We start from the raw sequence: 18,484 nt of genomic DNA on the forward strand, positions 1-18,484 counted from the left end.
TGCTGGATAAAGGATTCTCGGCTGCATATTTTTGCTGTCTAGCACCCTGAAAATCTCGTGCCAATTCTTTCTGGCCTGCCAAGTTTCAAAAGAGAGATCAGTCACGAGTCTTATAGGTCTCCCTTTATATGTGAGGGCACGTTTACCCCTTGCTGCTTTCAGAATTTTCTCTTTATCCTTGTATTTTGCCAGTTTCACTATGATATGTCGTGCAGAAGATCGATTCAAGTTACGTCTGAAGGGAGTTCTCTGTGCCTCTTGGATTTCAATGCCTTTTTCCTTCCCCAGTTCAGGGAAGTTCTCAGCTATGATTTCTTCAAGTACCCCTTCAGCACCTTTCCCTCTCTCTTCCTCCTCTGGGATACCAATTATGCATATATTATTTCTTTTTAGTGTATCACTTAGTTCTCTAATTTTCCCCTCATACTCCTGGATTTTTTTATCTCTCTTTTTCTCAGCTTCCTCTTTTTCCATAACTTTATCTTCTAGTTCACCTATTCTCTCCTCTGCCTCTTCCATCCGAGCCGTGGTGTTTTGCATTTTGTTTTGCATTTCCTTTAAAGCGTTTTTCAGCTCCTCGTGACTGTTCCTTAGTCCCTTGATCTCTGTAGCAAGAGATTCTCTGCTGTCCTGTATACTGTTTTCCAGCCCAGCGATTAATTTTATGACTATTATTCTAAATTCACTTTCTGTTATATTATTTAAATCCTTTTTGATCAGCTCATTAGCTGTTGTTATTTCCTGGAGATTCTTCTGAGGGGAATTCTTCCGCTTGGTCATTTTGGATAGTCCCTGGTGTGGTGAGGGCCTGCAGGGCACTTCCCCTGTGCTGTGGTGTATAACTGGAGTTGGTGGGCGGGGCCGCAGTCAGTCCTGATGTCTGCCCCCAGCCCACCGCTGGGGCCACAGTCAGACTGGTGTGTGCCTTCTCTTCCCCTCTCCTAGGGGCGGGATTCACTGTGGGGTGGCGTGGCCCGTCTGGGCTACTTGCACACTGCCAGGCTTGTGATGCTGGGGATCTGGCATATTAGCTGGGGTGGGAAGGCAAGGTGCACGGCGGCAAGGGGGGCAGGCTTAGCTCGCTTCTCCTTAGGTGATCCACTTCAGGAGGGGCCCTGTGGCAGCCGGAGGGAGTCAGATCTGCTGCCGGAGGTTTGGCTCCGCAGAAGCACAGAGTTGGGTGTTTGCGCGGAGCGAGCAAGTTCCCTGGCAGGAACCGGTTCCCTTTGGGATTTTGGCTGGGGGATGGGCGGGGGAGACGGCGCTGGCGAGTGCCTTTGTTCCCAGCCAAACTGAACTCTGTCGTCCGGGGGCTCCGCAGCTCACCCTCCCTTTGTCCTCCAGCCTTCCCGCTTTCCGAGCAGAGCTGTTAACTTATGACCTCCCAGACGCTAAGTCGCGCTTGCTGTCGGAACACAGTCCGTCAGGCCCCTCCGCTTTTGCAAGCCGGACTCGGGGGCTCTGCTTGGCTGGCGAGCCGCCCCTCCGCCCCGGCTCCCTCCCGCCAGTCCCTGGAGCGCGCACCGCCTCGCCGCCCTTCCTACCCTCTTCCGTGGGCTTCTCGTCTGCACTTGGGTCCGGTGACTCCGTTCTGCTAATCCTCTGGCGGTTTTCTGGGTTATTTAGGCAGGTGTAGGTGGAATCTAAGTGATCAGCAGGACGCGCGGTGAGCCCAGCGTCCTCCTACGCCGCCATCTTCCTCAAGCTCCTTCCACCTCCTCACTTCTTTTCCAGAGTCACTTTCTAAAATGCCCAGTCAGCCTGAACATGGGATATTCCTGTGATTGGTTTATTCAACAGCAGACTCACCAGTTCTGTCATCAGAGAGCTTTTAAGTACAAAGTGCAATTCTACAGTCTTCTGGCATTCCTGGACGAAAGCCCAAAGCCTTTCCCATTTTTACTTAAAACCTAAAACAAACCTGAGGAAAGGAAGTACTAACTCCTCTATAAATAAGTTGATGGAATTTTAATTGGAGTTATGATGTGGGGGAAAAACAACAGAACGAAAAGAATAGTTTTCACACCGTTTTCTTTTCATAACAACATGTATCACCCTTTATTGTAAACACATTGTTTTTTTCTGCTATCGTGAGCTCTGAACGCAAAAGGACTGTATCAGCCCTTCTCATCACCATCTTCCTGGAGCTCAGCACAGCACTCCAGCATATAGCAGATACTCAATAAATTTTTGAAAAATGAACAAGTGAGCTCTTCTCTTCACTATCTCCTTGACAGGTAGGACTGCACCACGTGGACGGAATTGAAATACAGGCCGAAAGTAGTGACATCAGTATTATTAAATAAATGAGTGAATGGTTTCTTTCCTGATTATGACTACGCTGTGCAAAAATGAGGATATTAGACTCAAGGTGAAGGGAGTTTTACAAGTCATCTTGTCCAACCAGTGTTTGTATACCTTTCACAGTCTTAATAGCATCATCTATGATGCCCCACTGGTCAGATTCAGGAGGTTTAGAACAGCGTCCAAGATTCTGCATCACTAACAAAGATATCAAGTGACTCTGGCGCACACCAGGGTTTGTGATCTGTTTCACAATATCGCTGCCAACAGGTCATCCAGCCTAGGTCTGAATGCTTCCTTTACCAGGAAACCACTGTCTGAGATTGCATCTAGACAGCGATGAGTTTCTTAAAGTTCTTTCTTATACTGAAGAGCTTTTTCATCCACTTATTCTAATTTGATCCACCGGGACCATGCACAACAAATGCCTTTTCAACACAGTAGACTAAGAGTATTTAATACAGTTATCAATATGTCAAATACAGCTATCAGTGTACCTCTGGCTTCTGCCAAGTTTTCTCAGCGTTCAAGAGTAGATACTGAACATTCAGACAGAGAATGGCTGGAACCTACGCTAACAGACTCTCACCCACAACCTCTACAGCAATACTCCTAGAATTGTCAGGATGTGGTCAATGGCTGAGAGCTGCCTTAATTTTTTCCCCTACTTCCAACTCAGGACCAACGAGAGAAAACCAAACACGCTCCTCAAACCAATCACATAGGTTTCTACTAATCCTGCCTCCCGCTTCTACTAATCCTGCCTCCAGTTTCCCTGTGCCAACAGCCCCCATCGAAGACAGCATACCTGAAGCCTTCTCTTTTGTTCACTGTGAAGCTTTCCCACCTCGCCTTCGATGGCGATCACTGCCAGATGCAAGTGATGGCTGCTGACGCCTTTGCTAGATCAAGCTTTCAATAAGTAGGCTTCATTTGTTCTCATTTGGGTGTCTTTGTTTATTTCCACAAGTATCTTTATTTCCTTCAATTTCTCATAGAGATTTCTTTTTTTTTCCCACCACTCACTATCTAGTGTACTGCCTAGCAAATACTAGACACTTAACATACATTTGTTGAATGAATGAAAAAGTGAATGACTATGGTAAGATTTTCATAATTTGGTGGCTCTCCTTCACAATCCTCATGGCTCTCCACTGAACAAGTTCCTGTGTTGACTTCCTCCTTGAAATATACCGTTCAGAACATTAACTTAATCCCCCAGGTATGGTCTAATCAGTTTAGAGGGGGACTCTCACATCCTTTGTTTTAGGTGCCATCTATACTTTTATTCAAGCAGATGAGGATCACCTTAGCTTTGAATCTGGGAGGGGGAAGGGCAAAGCAGTGATATTATACCATGTCAAGGTGAGCTTGTTTGTTTGTTTTTGTTTTTTCCCAAACATCTTTTTTCATGCATGCTAAAAATAAAGCCACTATCTTGTGCTTGTTTCATTTTTGGGGGGTGCTCCAAGAGCAGGGCTTTATATGTATCCTTATTAAATTTCAATGTGAGAGTTTCAGCCTCTCAATGTAGATTGCTTTCACTGGTCCTTTTTTTTTAAAAAAACTGAAAGAGAGAGAGGGGGTAGAGAGAGAGCGCACATGCATGCGAGCAGAGGAGAGGGGCTGAGGAAGAGAGAAAATCTTAAGCAGGGTACATGCTCAGTGCAGAGACTGGCGCGGGGCTCGATCCCACAACCCTGGCTGGGATCATGACCTGAGCTGGAATCAAGAATCGCTCAACTCACTAAGCCACCCAGGCACCCCTAGCCCTGGTTCTTTAATGAAGCAAACATTCATTCAGCGACTGCTGCCCACTGTGCGAGGAACTGGGAAGACAGAGACACGAAACCAACTGCCTGTGCAGAGATACTTACAAGACAGGCACAATAAGAGACTGATGAATACATGGAGCTCTTCTGGGACTAGAAAGGAGGGGTACTGAATACAGATTTGGCCAGGATGGGTTACCACAGAAGCCTTCGTAAAAGGGCTTACGGGATCCTGTTTCTGACAGAAAATATATTCACTTTACCTCCCTGCTTTGTGTCAGCTGCGGATTTGAGAAGCATTACTTGTTTTACATATAAATGTTTTTTTCATACAAGTGACTGTAAAATATCATGAAAGACAGGATGGAGGACAGAGCTCTATGGCATTCTACTACATTCTGAAGTCCTTCAGGGTGACAGGGATCCGTTGATTATTTCCTTTCTTATAATCAGTTTCTAACCCACTTAATTAACCTTACAATTTTTTTCTCCCTCTCCCCATAAAAATGTCATGAAAAGCCCTGTAAAATATCATGGCAAAGTCCAAATAAAATTCTATCAATATGCTTGCAGACGCACCAGCATATGAGCCCTGTGAGCCAAGGCTGACCTAGTCTGCAGCGGTCAGGGCGTGTCCGTGCGGAGTCCTGGTGACCCCCGCTTCTTCCGGATGCTCGCAGGCCACCCACGACTCCTTCCAGAGTACTACCGAAGATCCAGTCACACTCAGGCTTACGCTAAACCCAGCTTGCTGTCAAATTTAATATTCTCTTTTGAAATTCAATTGTCTCATCTTCCAGGATGTCTTCCTTTCTTCAGGTTTTCAGAGATAATTAAGAGCAGTTGAGCTGTCTCACCAGCATCAATATTTGCTCCTAAATCTAGAGAACTTTAAAATAAAATACAAAAGGCTTAGTTTAGCCTTCTTCACAGAGCTGAGCACTAACATTATTTATATTTTCATTTCTTCCTTTAGTCAAATGCTGACTGATGCTATGCTAATTGCTTTCCTGTTCTTGCTCTTCACGGATCCTTACAACATCCCATAAAGTAGGACTTATTATTCCTATTTTAGAAAAGTTGAATGAGGCACTAAAAAAGAAAAAAATACTCCAAGTCTTCTAGCTTTGGAGACTGGGTGGATTGTAACTGATACACTACTTGAGACATACAAACCCCGACCCTTACTGTCGGGTTTATCCTTGGGAGCAATTCACGAGAGAAGGATTCTGGGGTCAGAACAGAAGTCTTTTTGTTGTTGTTGTTGTTTTTAATGTTCATTTATTTCTGAGAGAGAGAGAGAGAAAAGGAGAGAGTGGGGGAGGGGCAGAGAGAGGGAGACAGAGGATTCGAAGCGGGCTCTGCACTGAGAGTGGAGAGCCCCGATGCCGGGCTCAAACTCATGAACTGTGAAATCATGACCTGAGCTGAGGTCAGATGCTTACCCGACTGAGCCACCTAGGTGCCCAGAGGACAGAAGTCTTAAGCCAGTAGGAAGGGGGCACGCTGAGACTCGCAGGGTGGCAAAACAGTCTGAGGAGCCTAGAGTCAAAATATCAGGATGTCAAATTTAAAGACGAAGAAAGCAAAATAGAAAGCTGATGATATAAATGGAGGTAGTAGTGGCCGGCGTGTTGGAGGGGACAGGGGAAGGGAACGTGGAGAGGCATGCAGAGTAAAAAGAGCTGGAGTAACATACATGCCCATCAGATACAATTCACCCAGTCTCCACGGACATGTATGTTACTCCGAAGTCCTTTCACATATAGGCTTACATGCTGGTTCTTACAAGAGCAGACCTTTATCAGATGGCCGTGGTTGTGGTAGGGTCCCCACCCTAAGGAAAGAAAAAAAAAACAAAAAAACCTCAAGGCAACCTGGCTATGCACATACGTGACAACATCCCTATGACCTTGTAACATGGGACCACTTAATCAGACTGCATGTTTGTGTGTTACCATATATGGGAGACGAAGAAGTAAAAAGTATATAAAAAATGAGGTCATGTGGCATTCAGGGCTCAGTTCTTTGGGTACGAACCCAATGGAGGGGTGCCAGCAGGAATAAAGTTGCTTCCTGGAAAGAAAAGCCTCGGTGTCATGACTCTCTGTGTGAGAATCCTGCTACACGGTGACCATATGATCAATTATGCAAACTAGGACAATTCTGAAAGTGAAAGGGGCACTAATGATAATTATGCCAGGACAATAGGTATAAAGCAGTGATTATTCTGGGCAAACTGGGATGCAGCGTCAGCCTACCCCTCATCAAACTGGAAAATAAAAATGGATAAACAAGTCTACAAAAAAAAAGTGAGTTCGGGCACCTGGGTGGCTTGGTTGGTTAAGTGTCTGACTTCGGCTCAGGTCATGATCTCACAGCTTGTGAGTTCGAGCCCCGCATCGGGCTCTGTGCTGACAGCTCAGAGCCTGGAGCCTGCTTCAGATTCTGTGTCTCCCTCTCTCTTTTCCTCCCCTAATTGTACTCTGTCTCTCTCTCTCTTTCTCTCAATAGTAAATAAACATTTTTTAAAAAAGTGAGTTCATTTTGGGACATAGATAGCAGAATAGAAATGGATCTTCAGCTTGAGAGAGAGAAGGGCAGGCTTAAAAAATAAATATGGAAGTCATCATGAAAGAAGGGGAGGGAATGAGGAAAGGAAGCATAGATAGAAGAGAAAAAGGAGACTACGGAATAGTCTAAGGAAATGCGTTTTCAAAAGGTTGACGAGCAATATGAGCAATCATACTGGGTCTTAACTTTTCCAAAATATTGTAATGAAACACATTCTAAAATGTAGTAATGTATTATTTGTCTTACTTATATTGCTATATATTTGGTGATACCAGTATAATTTAACTTTTCTGTGGTGGCTCACAGACCTCTTCTTATTCCACACGTCAAATACCGCACCACACCAGAAACTTAAATAGTATGGAATGGGAGAGCTCCCAGAAGTCCCAGAATCCACTTCCATAGACATGTCTGAGATGTCTGCCTGCTCGATTGTTCCTCCTAAAACAGTAAAGTGAAAGGCTTCTACTTTATGACTCCTAGATCAGAATTTCACAGTTGCCCTTGTTCAAAATTAGTTACTAAATTATAGCTAAAAATAGCTCTTCTCAAGCACTTTTCTTGTTGTCCAAAAAATGCTATTTGCCATCATCCTTAGCGTGTGCTGACTTAGCAGTGTTACAATGCCTATTTTTACTGCACATTTGAGATGGTGGCTCATATTCGGTGCATTCTTCTCCCTCATCTGCAATAAGCTTAATGTTGATATGTAGAGGAGGTATAAATCCCACTATTCCTAAAAAGCATGCTTAGAAGTACTTTTAAAGGCCTCCATCATACTCATCAAAGACATTCAGAGAAATAAAATGTGCAATGTGATAGCTTCCAACTCCCTATCAATGTTTCATCAGAATTCGAGGTATATACAAACTTTAAATCTCATATTTTTACATTCTAAAAAGAGTGGAGGATCTTCTAAACACATGTATTACAGATAAATTTTTTCTTGAAACTTTTTGTATAATGACTATTCTATTCTATTCTATTTTGTATAGTGACTATTACCTGTATTACAGATAAATTTTTTCTTGAAAGTTTTTGTATAATGACTATTCTATTCTAGTTTTAAATAGAAAAGGGATTAAATAACTATCCTCACACATACTAACACGGCAGTCTTTCCCCAGATAGACCTTTTAGCAAGAGGGAATTTTAATTGTCCTAGAGATTGGCTTACAGAATCCAAACTAATGCATATGTAGCTTATTATGAATTATGCCATGGTTCTGTGTGTTAATATGAAATAATATTGGGATTTACCCCAGGTCTACTTCACTTTGCTTCTTCTGCAGATAAACTAGAAACTAGAAATTGTCAAATTTGATTACTCTGGAAAAGATTATGTACGGCTGGGGATAAAGGGTGGAGGGAGAATAATGGGGGTAGAGTCTGGGCCATTCAGAAGACAAGAGAATCAATCAAATTAAAAAGAATTTTCAATGCGCAAAAAGACTACTTTACTACAATTTATTAAACTACCAAAATATTGACTTATAGAATTTTTTTTTTACAAATTATAATTAAAACTGTATTAAACTAAGAAACTGGGAAGTACGGTTGTGTTTAGGAATTAATATATCTCAGAGGGAAAGAACACTTTAAAGGTTAAAAAAGATGCACACATAGAGTACTGCTTTAAAGGGTTTTTCTGAGTTAGACGTGAGAAGCTATACTTTAATATCCATCTGTCTTGGTTCTTTGAAAATACGACTTTCATGGCAGATTTAAAAAATCGGCAGATCATGCAGCAGATTTTTAGGAAGGATTTGATAAGATTCCATGAACGAGATGAATGGCTAAGATATAAGTCACAGAATAAAAACTAAATGATTTAGTAGAGAAAAATGAGGCTTTCGGTTGAAGACGGATGAACATAAACATTTTGTTCCCTTCCCAAATTCTACTAAAATAAAGCAAAGGCATATTTTTAAGCTACGAGCACAAAAATAATGGGAGCTAGCAGTAGAGAAAAAGCCAGGAAGCAACCCAGCTAGGTAGAGGGTAAATGCTGGTGGCCCAACTTCCACCCTCTAAGTAGGAGAATTTAAAAGAGCGTTCTCTAGAATCTGATCAGCCTGAGACAGGCACGGAAAGAGACAAGTCCGATGACAAGTAGAGAAGCCCCGTCAACAAGCCCCGCCCACGTCCAGCGGAGCTTCTGGTCAGCTTCCACTCCGCCATCTTACACAGGAACGAGCAGTCAGGGATCACGGACATTTGAGAAAAGCACTTCAACCAACTTGCTCAAATACAAACAGAAAGTGATTTTTTGAAGAAAATTTGGCAGAAAAGAAGAAAACTTCAAAAAGTAATAGTTAAGACGCTAGAGTTATTAACTCCGGAAGAAAACAAAATGTGATGCAGGGAAGGAAGCATCATCCCAGTATGCTATGGCTCAAAGGCGAAGAGCGTTTACAAAGACATAACTAAGCCAACAGAATATTGATCCAACCAAAATTATGGTGCATTGAGAGAATGATGGAAGAAAGAGAAGTGTGTGTGTGTGAGAAAGAGAGAGAGAGAGAGAGAGAGAGACCGTGGGCATATACGTGTATGCAACCATGTGTGTGGTGGGGATGAGGTAGTGGAGGCAGGAAAAATAACCACTGTGGATGTCAATAGAGGCAATAAAAATAATGTAATCGGTGCTGAAAGAAAAGAGAAAAGTCAAGAAATTCCTCCAGGACATAGAGCACAATGGACAACAATGGAAATTATGAGAGCAAAGAAAGATATAATCCTTCTAGGAGATGAGAATGAAACAAGACAGTGGAGAATTACTAATCAAAGAAATAGAAGAAAATGTCACTGAGTTGAAAAGATTTGAATCTTTAGTGTAAAAATGTTCACCAAATACAGTGAAGGGTTATTGCAGAAGATTCCATACCTAGAAAGTTAATCCAGTAAATTTGTAAATTCCAAGGATAAAAAGAAATCCTATAGGGGCACATGGGTGGCTCAGTTGGTTAAGTGTCTGACTCTTGATTTCTGCTCAGGTCATGATGTCAGGGTTAGTGAGTTTGAGCCCTGCATCAGGCTCTGCACTGACAGTGTGGAGCCCGTTTGGGAGTGTGTCTCTCTCTACCTCTCCCCCACTTACTATCTCTCTCTCAAAATAAATTTTAAAAAAACTTAAAAAAATACTATATAAAAAAAGGAATTCTATAGACTTTCACACACACACAACATGGGGGGAAAAAAAAGGAAGAAAGGACAGACCTGAAAGACTGGCATTGGATTTTCCCTCTGCAATACTCAGTGCTTCCAGACAAAGAGCAATGTTACAGAGTTCCTGTATAAGAGTATAAGTAAGACATCTGAACGTATAACAAGTTAAGAAGTATATCACCCATGTTCATTTTTATGAAAAGATTACCTAAGGAAGCACTTCGGTCAAATTAAAATGAATTCAAAATTTTTTAAAAATTAAGAACAGGGATGGGTGCCTGGGTGGCTCAGATGGTTAAGCATCTGTGCCGGGCTCTATGCTGACAGCTCAGAGCCTGGAGCCTGCTTCAGATTCTGTGTCTCCCTCTGTCTCTGCCCCTTCCCCGCTTACACTGTCTCTTTCTCTCAAAAATAAACATTAAAAATAGTTTTAAAAATTAAGAACAGGGAAGATTTTGCATACAAACAACAGTAATAAGCAATGCAAACTTACAGCCATTAATAAAGGATTCTAAAATAACAGTGGAATAAAATAATAATTAACATTATCCTATATGTAATAATTTATATATAAATTAATAGCGACCAGGAACTAGAAATCCAGATAACTTTTTGGAGGTGAGATAAAGGAATGGGGAAGCACAGGCGCTACTAAAGATTAAGTCTTAAAAGAGAAAAAAGGATGGGGGAAGTCAAAGATACAGTTAAAATTCAAGATGCCAAAAGAGAAACCCAAATTTACAATGTTTGTAGAAAGTGTTCATTGAAAACTTATAAAAAGGATGTAAAACTTTTAACAGAAAATGAGGAAAAAGAAAACTAGCTCAGAGTAGCAAATGTGGGGAAATCAAAATGGGTCAAACGTTAGCATATTAATGATCATAAAATCCTCTTTTTAATGGCAAAGACTCTCCAACTGAGGTATTTTTTAAATCTAACCGTATGCTGTTTACAAGAGACACAATATTAAAAAAATGAAAACAAGGAAATGAGATAATAGAAAATATATATCGGTGTCTATTTCTGATTTCTGGCACAGAGCTCCTAAAACCCTTTCATTTCCTAAGTGATAAGAGTGCTAGGAGCATGTTTTGTTCTGATATTTAATCTTTGACCCTGGTTTCTGAGACAGGGATTCCGAAACCTTTGTAATTTCTTGCGTGATAGGAGTACCTTTTGTTCTAATGAGGAAATTTTGTGTGGGCTCCCAGAATGAGAGCTGGTCACTGGAAAGACTCAGCCATGGTTGGAAGCCTGGAATTTTCATCCCACCTTCCATGATCTTGAGAAGGGAGAAGGGCTGCAAATGGAGGTAATGATCCATTATGCTTACATGATGAAGCACCATAAAAATTCCAAAAGTATGGGATCCAGAGATCGTCTGGGTTGGTAACACAGGAAGTGCTGGGAGGGCAACACACCTGGGCATGGAAGCCCAGCACCCCTTCCCACGTAGCTTGCCCTATGCCTCTCTTCCATTTGGCTGTTCATCTGATAAACGTGTTTATCCTTTATCCTGGTAAACGTGTTTCCTTGAGTTCTGCGAGCCGCTCCAGCAAATGCATTGCACCCAAGGTGGAGGTCGTTGGAATCCCCCATAGGAGTATCTACTGCCAGTTGGTCAGAAGCACAGGTGACAACCTGGGCTTGTTACTGGCATCTGAAGTGGGAGGAGGAGCAGTCATGTGGTACTGAGCCTTTAACCTGTGTGACTGCATGCTATCTCCAGGTAGATAGTGTCAGAATTGAGCTAAATTGTAGGACACCCAGCTGGTGTCACAGACAATTGCTTGGTGCAGGAAAAACCTCCATGCATTTGGTGACAAGGGCATCAGAAGTGAAGGGTTCTCTATGAAGGTAAAGGAGGCACACAGGGAAGAAAAACGTAGTAGGCAAGAACTGGGTTTCTCCCACACAGAAAGGAAAAGACGGAGTTTCTTCTATTACAAAGGGGATGAACAAGGATATTACAGACTAAAATAAATTAAAAACAGAACAGAGATGGCAATATCAATATCAGGCAAAGTAGAATTTAAAACAACAACAAAACACGTTAACTTATATTTGTGAGATATTTTATAAAGCTAAATCATATAATATATCAAGATATAACATCCATGAACCTCAATACATTAAGCAGCAGAACACTGACATATGTAAAACAAAAACTGTTTGAACTATAAGAATTGGACAAAACCACAATCATGGTGAAGATCTTCCATAAAATTTGATAGATCAAATAAACAAAAAGCAAGGTAAAAATGGATTTGAAAAACATAATTTAAATATTATTAGATCTTATTAGAGGTCTGATGACTTATGCATAACTTTGCAAACCTTTTTACTTAACCAATACAGAATATACATTTGTTTTCAAATGTCCAAAGGACATTTATAGTAGCTGATCATGCAAGGGACTATAGGAACACTCTTAATGAAACTGAAATATCACATAGGCCATAGTCTGTGACCATGGTGGTAGGGAGATTAGAAAGGAATAGTAATAAAAATATAATTAACCCCTCCTTCACAACTTTCATGTCTTCACTATCTCAAATTAGTCAAACAGAAATCAAAGCTGCGGGGCGTCTGGGTGGCTCAGTCGGTTAAGCATCCGACTTCGGCTCAGGTCATGATCTCGCGGTCTGTGAGTTCAAGCCCCGCGTCGGGCTCTGTGCTGACAGCTCAGAGCCTGGAGCCTGTTTCAGATTCTGTGTCTCCCTTTCTTTCTGGCCCTCCCCCATTCATGCTCTGTCTCTCTCTGTCTCAAAAATAAATAAACGTTAAAAAAAATTAAAAAAAAAAAAAAAAGAAATCAAAGCTGAAATCACAGGCAATTTATTTAGAAACTGAGAGTGGAAACACTAATAGGATTGGCCCCACAGCAGAGCTGCGCTCAGGAGAAACTTGAGCTTGAAAGGCTTTTATTACTTAAAGAAATCATAAAATTCAGAAATCATAAAAATAAGCGAACCACATTTTTTTAACTAAAAAAATCCAGAGAACAAAAGAAGTAAAATAAATCCAAGAAGGACAAGTTAACAAGAGTAGAAATTAATAAGGAAGCTGAAACAAAGCAAACTGTAGACATGGTTCTCTTAAGCAGGCCAATACAAACAGATCATTTGCTCATTTATAATTATGTTCTGGGCACACACTCTAAAAACAAAAAGGACAAACTCAAACATGGCTGTTTTGATTAGAAGGAGTTTAGGTTGATTATGATGGCACAAATACAAACACCTATAACTGGGGGGAAATCATGGATTTAAAATGAAAACCAAACCCTGTTGTAACCCAGCTGTTGGAGAATAATTCACCCAACAAATATTCTGTGTAAAAACGCCCACCTTATGCCTTCACACTTTCTGTTCCTGCTGTCTGGAACTCTCTTTGCCCAATATCATCTTTGCTCAAATGTCACCTTAGCAGGGAATGCTGGTTTGACCATCCCGTTCATCTTCTCATCCTTAGCCAGCTTTATTTTTCTTCACATCACCATAGAAAACATGTTAATGACTCTCACTGACCCTTGGAGGAGTGGTCTCTGTTTTGTTCACTGCTCTTTTCCTGGTGCTTACAACAATCAATGGCTCATAGGAGACTCTAGATATGTATTGTTAAATGAACGTTGCACCACAAAACATTGCCGTATGTAGGTGACATGGTTTGATAAGCTCTGTAACATGCCCCTGATGAAGTTTTACTGTCTTTATGATCTAGATTTTTACATATTTCTCAACAGCATGAGGGACAGAAGCAAAGTCAACCTGACGCTTCATGCTTTGTAGGCCATGGTAGACAATGTCTGGTCCCATGTCTGCGGGGATCAGTAGGGTACTTGCTCATGGAAACTTCTAGTAATTCTCATTCACTTCTGGGGCGGGGGGCAAGGGGAGAATTTGGTCTATACTCTAGCCTACACTCTAATACACTTGCAATCACATTGTACAAGTGCTATAGCTCCCTACTAAATTCTAAGTTGTTTAAGGTCTGTTTCTTAATGATCTTTGTATGAACCAGAAGACTTAGTGTTGTGCTTGCCACACATTCAATATTCCACACTTTCCCCCCAAAAGAATGAATGAAGAGAAATAGCAGTCTCCATGGCCTCCGATCTGGCACCCAACCTTAGGTCTGAGACCTTCAATCTGCACCTAGGCCCTCAGTGCCATCATCACATCAGGGACCTAACACCTGCTCAATCCAGAATCCTAACCTGGCTCTGCTTACAGATACTCTCACTGCCCCCATTTCCAATGTAGCAAAGGATGCCGGGATTAGAACCAGACATATCTGAATTCAAATCCTACCTTCTCCACTAACCAGCTGCATATTCTGGGGCAAGCTGCTGCTTTATTTCTCTTTCTTTCTACCTTTCTGAGCTCAGAAATGTGGCCGCGGCTGCTAACTGTCCACCAATATCCACTCTTCTTCCTTTTCTCACCTAAGCTTTAGCTGGCCATAGAGCTGCTCAGTTAGAGATCACACTTCCCAACCTTCCTTTTAGCTAGCTGTAGCTCTGGCCAGTGGGAAATGACGAGAAATGAGGCCTGCTCTTTCGGGGGCACATTCCGAAAAGGAACCAAATTCTCCCCTTGCCCTTCCCCCTTCCCTCTGGCAGGAGCACAGTGGTGGGAGTTGAAGCAATCATTTTGGGTCCAGAGATGAAAAATCACCTAGTGAGGATGGCAGAGCTGCCCTACCAGTCCTGGTCTGCTTATCCCTAAACCTATTCATGAGACAGAAATAAACTTCAGCCTTATTTCAACCACTGCATTTTGGGGCCTCTTCATTGCAAGACCTCAGCCTATACTCTAATACACTCAATTTTCTTAGATGTAAAATGAGAACAATGCCTAACGGGGCTGTTGTAAGGAGAAGTATAGAGTAGGATTTACAAAACTGACAGCTGTAACTACTTGGACTTGTGCAGCCCTCCTTTAGCCTGATGTCAAAGTCATGGTCAGCGCAGAATAGCCACCTGGGTGGTATGACTAGTGCAAGTCAGTCACAGTCCAGATTAGGCACTCCAGTACCACTCCCCTTCACTGGCCCCTCTCCTGTCCCCCAGCTCTGGAGTCAGCCAGTGGCCGGGTGACTAATGAAACAATAGGAAGAGATACCTTTGTGGTGCAGGTGGCACAGAAGGGGTGGGGACAGATATTTGTGAAAGGGAATTTAATTATTTACAATGGTGAGTGCTGTACAAATTCTATTCTTGATCGCTTCATGAGACTTTGGTAAAATATCCAGTTCTTACTGTTGTTTGAGGAGACAAATCCGGTTTTTTACAACGTTATTAACTTTTTAATTCCAGTACACTTTACAGCGATATAATAGTTTCAGGTGTACAATGTGGTGATTCAACAATTCTACATTACATTACTCAGTGCTCACAATGATTAGTGGACTCTTAATCCCCTTTACCTATTTGGCCATCTCCCCACCCACGTGCCCTCTGGTAACCACCAGTTTGTTCTCTATACTTAAGAGTCTGTAGGAGCCATGGGGCACCTGGGTGGCTCAGTCAGTTAAGCGTCCGACTTCGGTTCAGGTCACGATCTCACAGTTTGTGAGTTCGAGCCCCGCGTCGGGCTCTGTGCTGACAGCTCAGAACCTGGAGCTTGCTTCAGATTCTGTGCCTGCCCTTCCCATGCTCATGCTCTCTCTCTCAATAATAAATAAACGTTTAAAAAAAAAAAAGAGTCTGTAGGAGCCAGATCTGTTTTGAGGCTAAGGGTTGAGTTCGGCCTTAAGGGCAAGTGTGGAGGGAAGCCTGGGACACTCAATGCAGCAAGATAGGGGCAGTATGGGTGGGAGCCACGGCCCTGTGGAAACCCAAGAGCACAAGAGGCCTGCGTGGGCACCCATCATCCCAAAACACTGTAAAAACTCACTAAATGTGGGGAAATGGTGATTTTTGAGTCCAGATCCATAGTCAAAATTGGAAAGATTCATACCATAGGTTCTTAATTAGAATCACTTGAGTTTCCCTCCATCCTCCTCACCAAAAGTAATTGGTACATCCTTCTATTAATACCAAATTTCAAAATTCATGTACCATCAGGGAGTTTGGGGCATAGTTAAGTACCAACTTAACAAACAGATAATTTTCAGCACTTACCCCATTGTATTATTGGCTTGGTTCTCCATGTCAAGAAACTGCTGCTTCTGGTTGATGTTTCTTGGTTTTTAATCTGTTAGGGGGAAAAAAATGACCTAGCTTTCTAAAATGCTTACATTTATTAACCTATAGAACAAGAAGACTCTGCTGTTGGCAAACCATGCAGCGTGAGCTTTTCGCAGTGTAGTAGCTCTTGGTTCTACAAAATGTGGAAATTTTCCCCCTTTTTATATCCCCCCATGCATTTATGACATTGCCTAAGTGATGAGTTGAAATATGTGGCATTGACCGTAAGGAGCATTCATTCACTATTTACTGAGCAACATCTTGGCACCAGCTACTGTGCAAAGTGCTTATCACTTTAAGAGGAGAGGAGTCAAACAATACCCATTGTGGAGGTGTTACAGCTAAATGTTCTCAAATTTTCCTTTCTTGTCTCCTAAAAGTTTGCCTTCGAGTAAATTCTTTCTTTGGCCCTTTCTGGGTTTTGTTAGAATGAATATACCAGAAGATTTAGGACAAAAAGGCTAAGAGTTGCCTAAAAATATAAATCTTATAATTCCTCAATGGCTTTGTGGGCACCTGCTTACCCTGTTAGTACTTGCCTAAATTAAAAAAAAAAAAAAAATTTCCCCCAGCAACAAAGTTTTATTTAAAAAATAAGACATGAGGAGAATTGGACAAAGTGTTGAAAAGAACTTCAACTCCTCTGACTCACTGAATTAAAGTCAATTAAGTAGCATTGAGATGGTAGAAAGACGAGGAAGACCCCGGGGCTCAGGTCACTTCCAAATTAAAGGAATTGAAGAGAGGCTCTGGGATTGTGTGTGGAGCAGAGGGGCCAGGGGCAGGGATGGGGAAGGAAAACTGGACCAGAACGGACAGATAAACTGATTGTGCAGGTTCTTCCAATCACTCACTTTAGCGTCAGGGAAACTGAGGCACAGACAAGCTAGGCGACCCGCCCAAGACCACACAGCTAGAATCCACACCTGCCTGTTCAGGGAGGTTCAGCTCTGGGTTCTGCAACACCATCCCGACAGCCCAGACTCTCCCCGCCAGCGCGCACCCCCGCCAGACCGAGCACGGTTCACGCCCAGCCCCCCGCGAAGCAGCCGGCCAGTAGGGGTCCCCGGTGCCCCTGGGGCCGGCCCGGCAGAGCGGCGACGGCGAGGGTCGGGGTGGACACCGGGTCCTGGAGGCCGGAGCGGGTTACCTGCGCTGTGCCGCGCTCTCCCGCGAGGTCTGAGGCCCCTGGAGCGGGAACGCCGGGGTCACCGCCCACCGGGCCCGCCCCGAGGGGCCCCGCCGCCCGCCGCTCGCCACCCGCCGCCGCGCTCCCGCCGTCCGGGTCCGCTCGCCCCGCGGCCGCCGAGGCCGTTAGGGCCTCTCCCTCCCCGCCAGCAGCCGGCCCTCCGCGCCGCCACTGGTTGCCATGGGGACGCGGCCGGAACAAGCCGCCGCCGCGGAGGGGTAGGGGGATGGGCTCGGCAGCGGCGGGGCCGGGAGTGGGGGAGTGGGGGGGTGGGGCGGTGGGGCCCGGGTCCTCGCTGGCCCGCAGTTACGGGTCCAGTGTGTGCTCCCTAGACCGAAGGCTCCTCAGGACCGCATTCTGGGTCCTTTCCCCTTCGGGGCTGTCGCTGCCTAGCCCAGGGTCCCAAACCCGACAGGGGTCTGAGAAATATTGTTGAACTGACGGACGAAGGGAAAGAGTATATATACACAGCTGAGGGGAGAGGAAGTTTCTGCGTCCGGGTTTCTTAAATGCCCCTGGCCCTCCTTCCTCTTACCTACATTTGAAATGGTATCAAAAAATGGAATAGATTTGGGGTAAAGAGAACTGCCTTTCTCTTCGCCAGCTGCGAAGAGCTGGGGTTTTTAAAACTGCATTGCTGAGTGCCCGGCTCCTCTAATCGTCCTATCAGCAACCGTACCTGCCTTTCCCATAAGGCGCACTGGGTTCTTAGCACAACTCTGCGAGTTAGGCGGAGCAGACAGGATTGCCTCCCTTTTTAGGGAGGAGGAAATAGCTCCTAAGCCAGGGAAGGTGGACGGCACCGAGTGACTGATTCCAAATTCTTTTCTTTTTTCACTAAATTCCAAGAATAATTGATGATAGAACTCTGTCTCGTAGCTCTGATTTCAAAGAAATAACAGGAAAGAATATATGCATACATACATGTACACACATGTGTATATTCTATAGATGCTTTGAATAATATTTTTCAGCACTTGAATTTATTTGGAAAATATTTTTGCATCAATTTTAGGAGCAGGAGCCTTTTTCAAAAATCCAGTTGATTAACATCTAATTCTAAAGTCTTTTCTTTACACTCCACTTTCATAACATTAACATGAATTTGTTACTTAAAATGACTAGCAATTTAACGTTGACCCTAATTCCTCCACCCAGGTTCCATTTGAATTTCAAAAAAAACATTTACTATTTCTTGACAAATTGAGTTTCACAGATGAATTGTGTAAAATAACTTAGGTTATTAGTTCTAATATGTGTTTCATAGCTGTCATTATGATTGAA

At 43.1% G+C, this 18,484-nt stretch overlaps 1 protein-coding gene across 1 annotated transcript in view; it reads right to left on the minus strand.

Annotated features, from left to right (window-relative positions):
- Positions 1-16,980, minus strand: part of DEUP1 (deuterosome assembly protein 1) — an 85,389-nt gene extending 68,409 nt beyond the window's left edge. The window contains exons 1-2 of the mRNA XM_047071966.1: positions 16,938-16,980; positions 6,959-7,091 (exon numbers count right to left, since the gene is read on the minus strand). Coding sequence (XP_046927922.1) covers positions 6,959-7,091; positions 16,938-16,980 — 176 coding nt within the window. The remainder of the gene's footprint in view (positions 1-6,958; positions 7,092-16,937) is intronic.
- Between the last annotated feature and the right edge of the window lie 1,504 nt (positions 16,981-18,484).

The sequence above is a fragment of the Lynx rufus genome, unplaced genomic scaffold (assembly GCF_022079265.1).
Source record: "Lynx rufus isolate CCGP_SWC_20201006 ecotype Redwood Valley unplaced genomic scaffold, mLynRuf1.p SCAF_9, whole genome shotgun sequence".
NCBI lineage: Eukaryota > Metazoa > Chordata > Mammalia > Carnivora > Felidae > Lynx > Lynx rufus.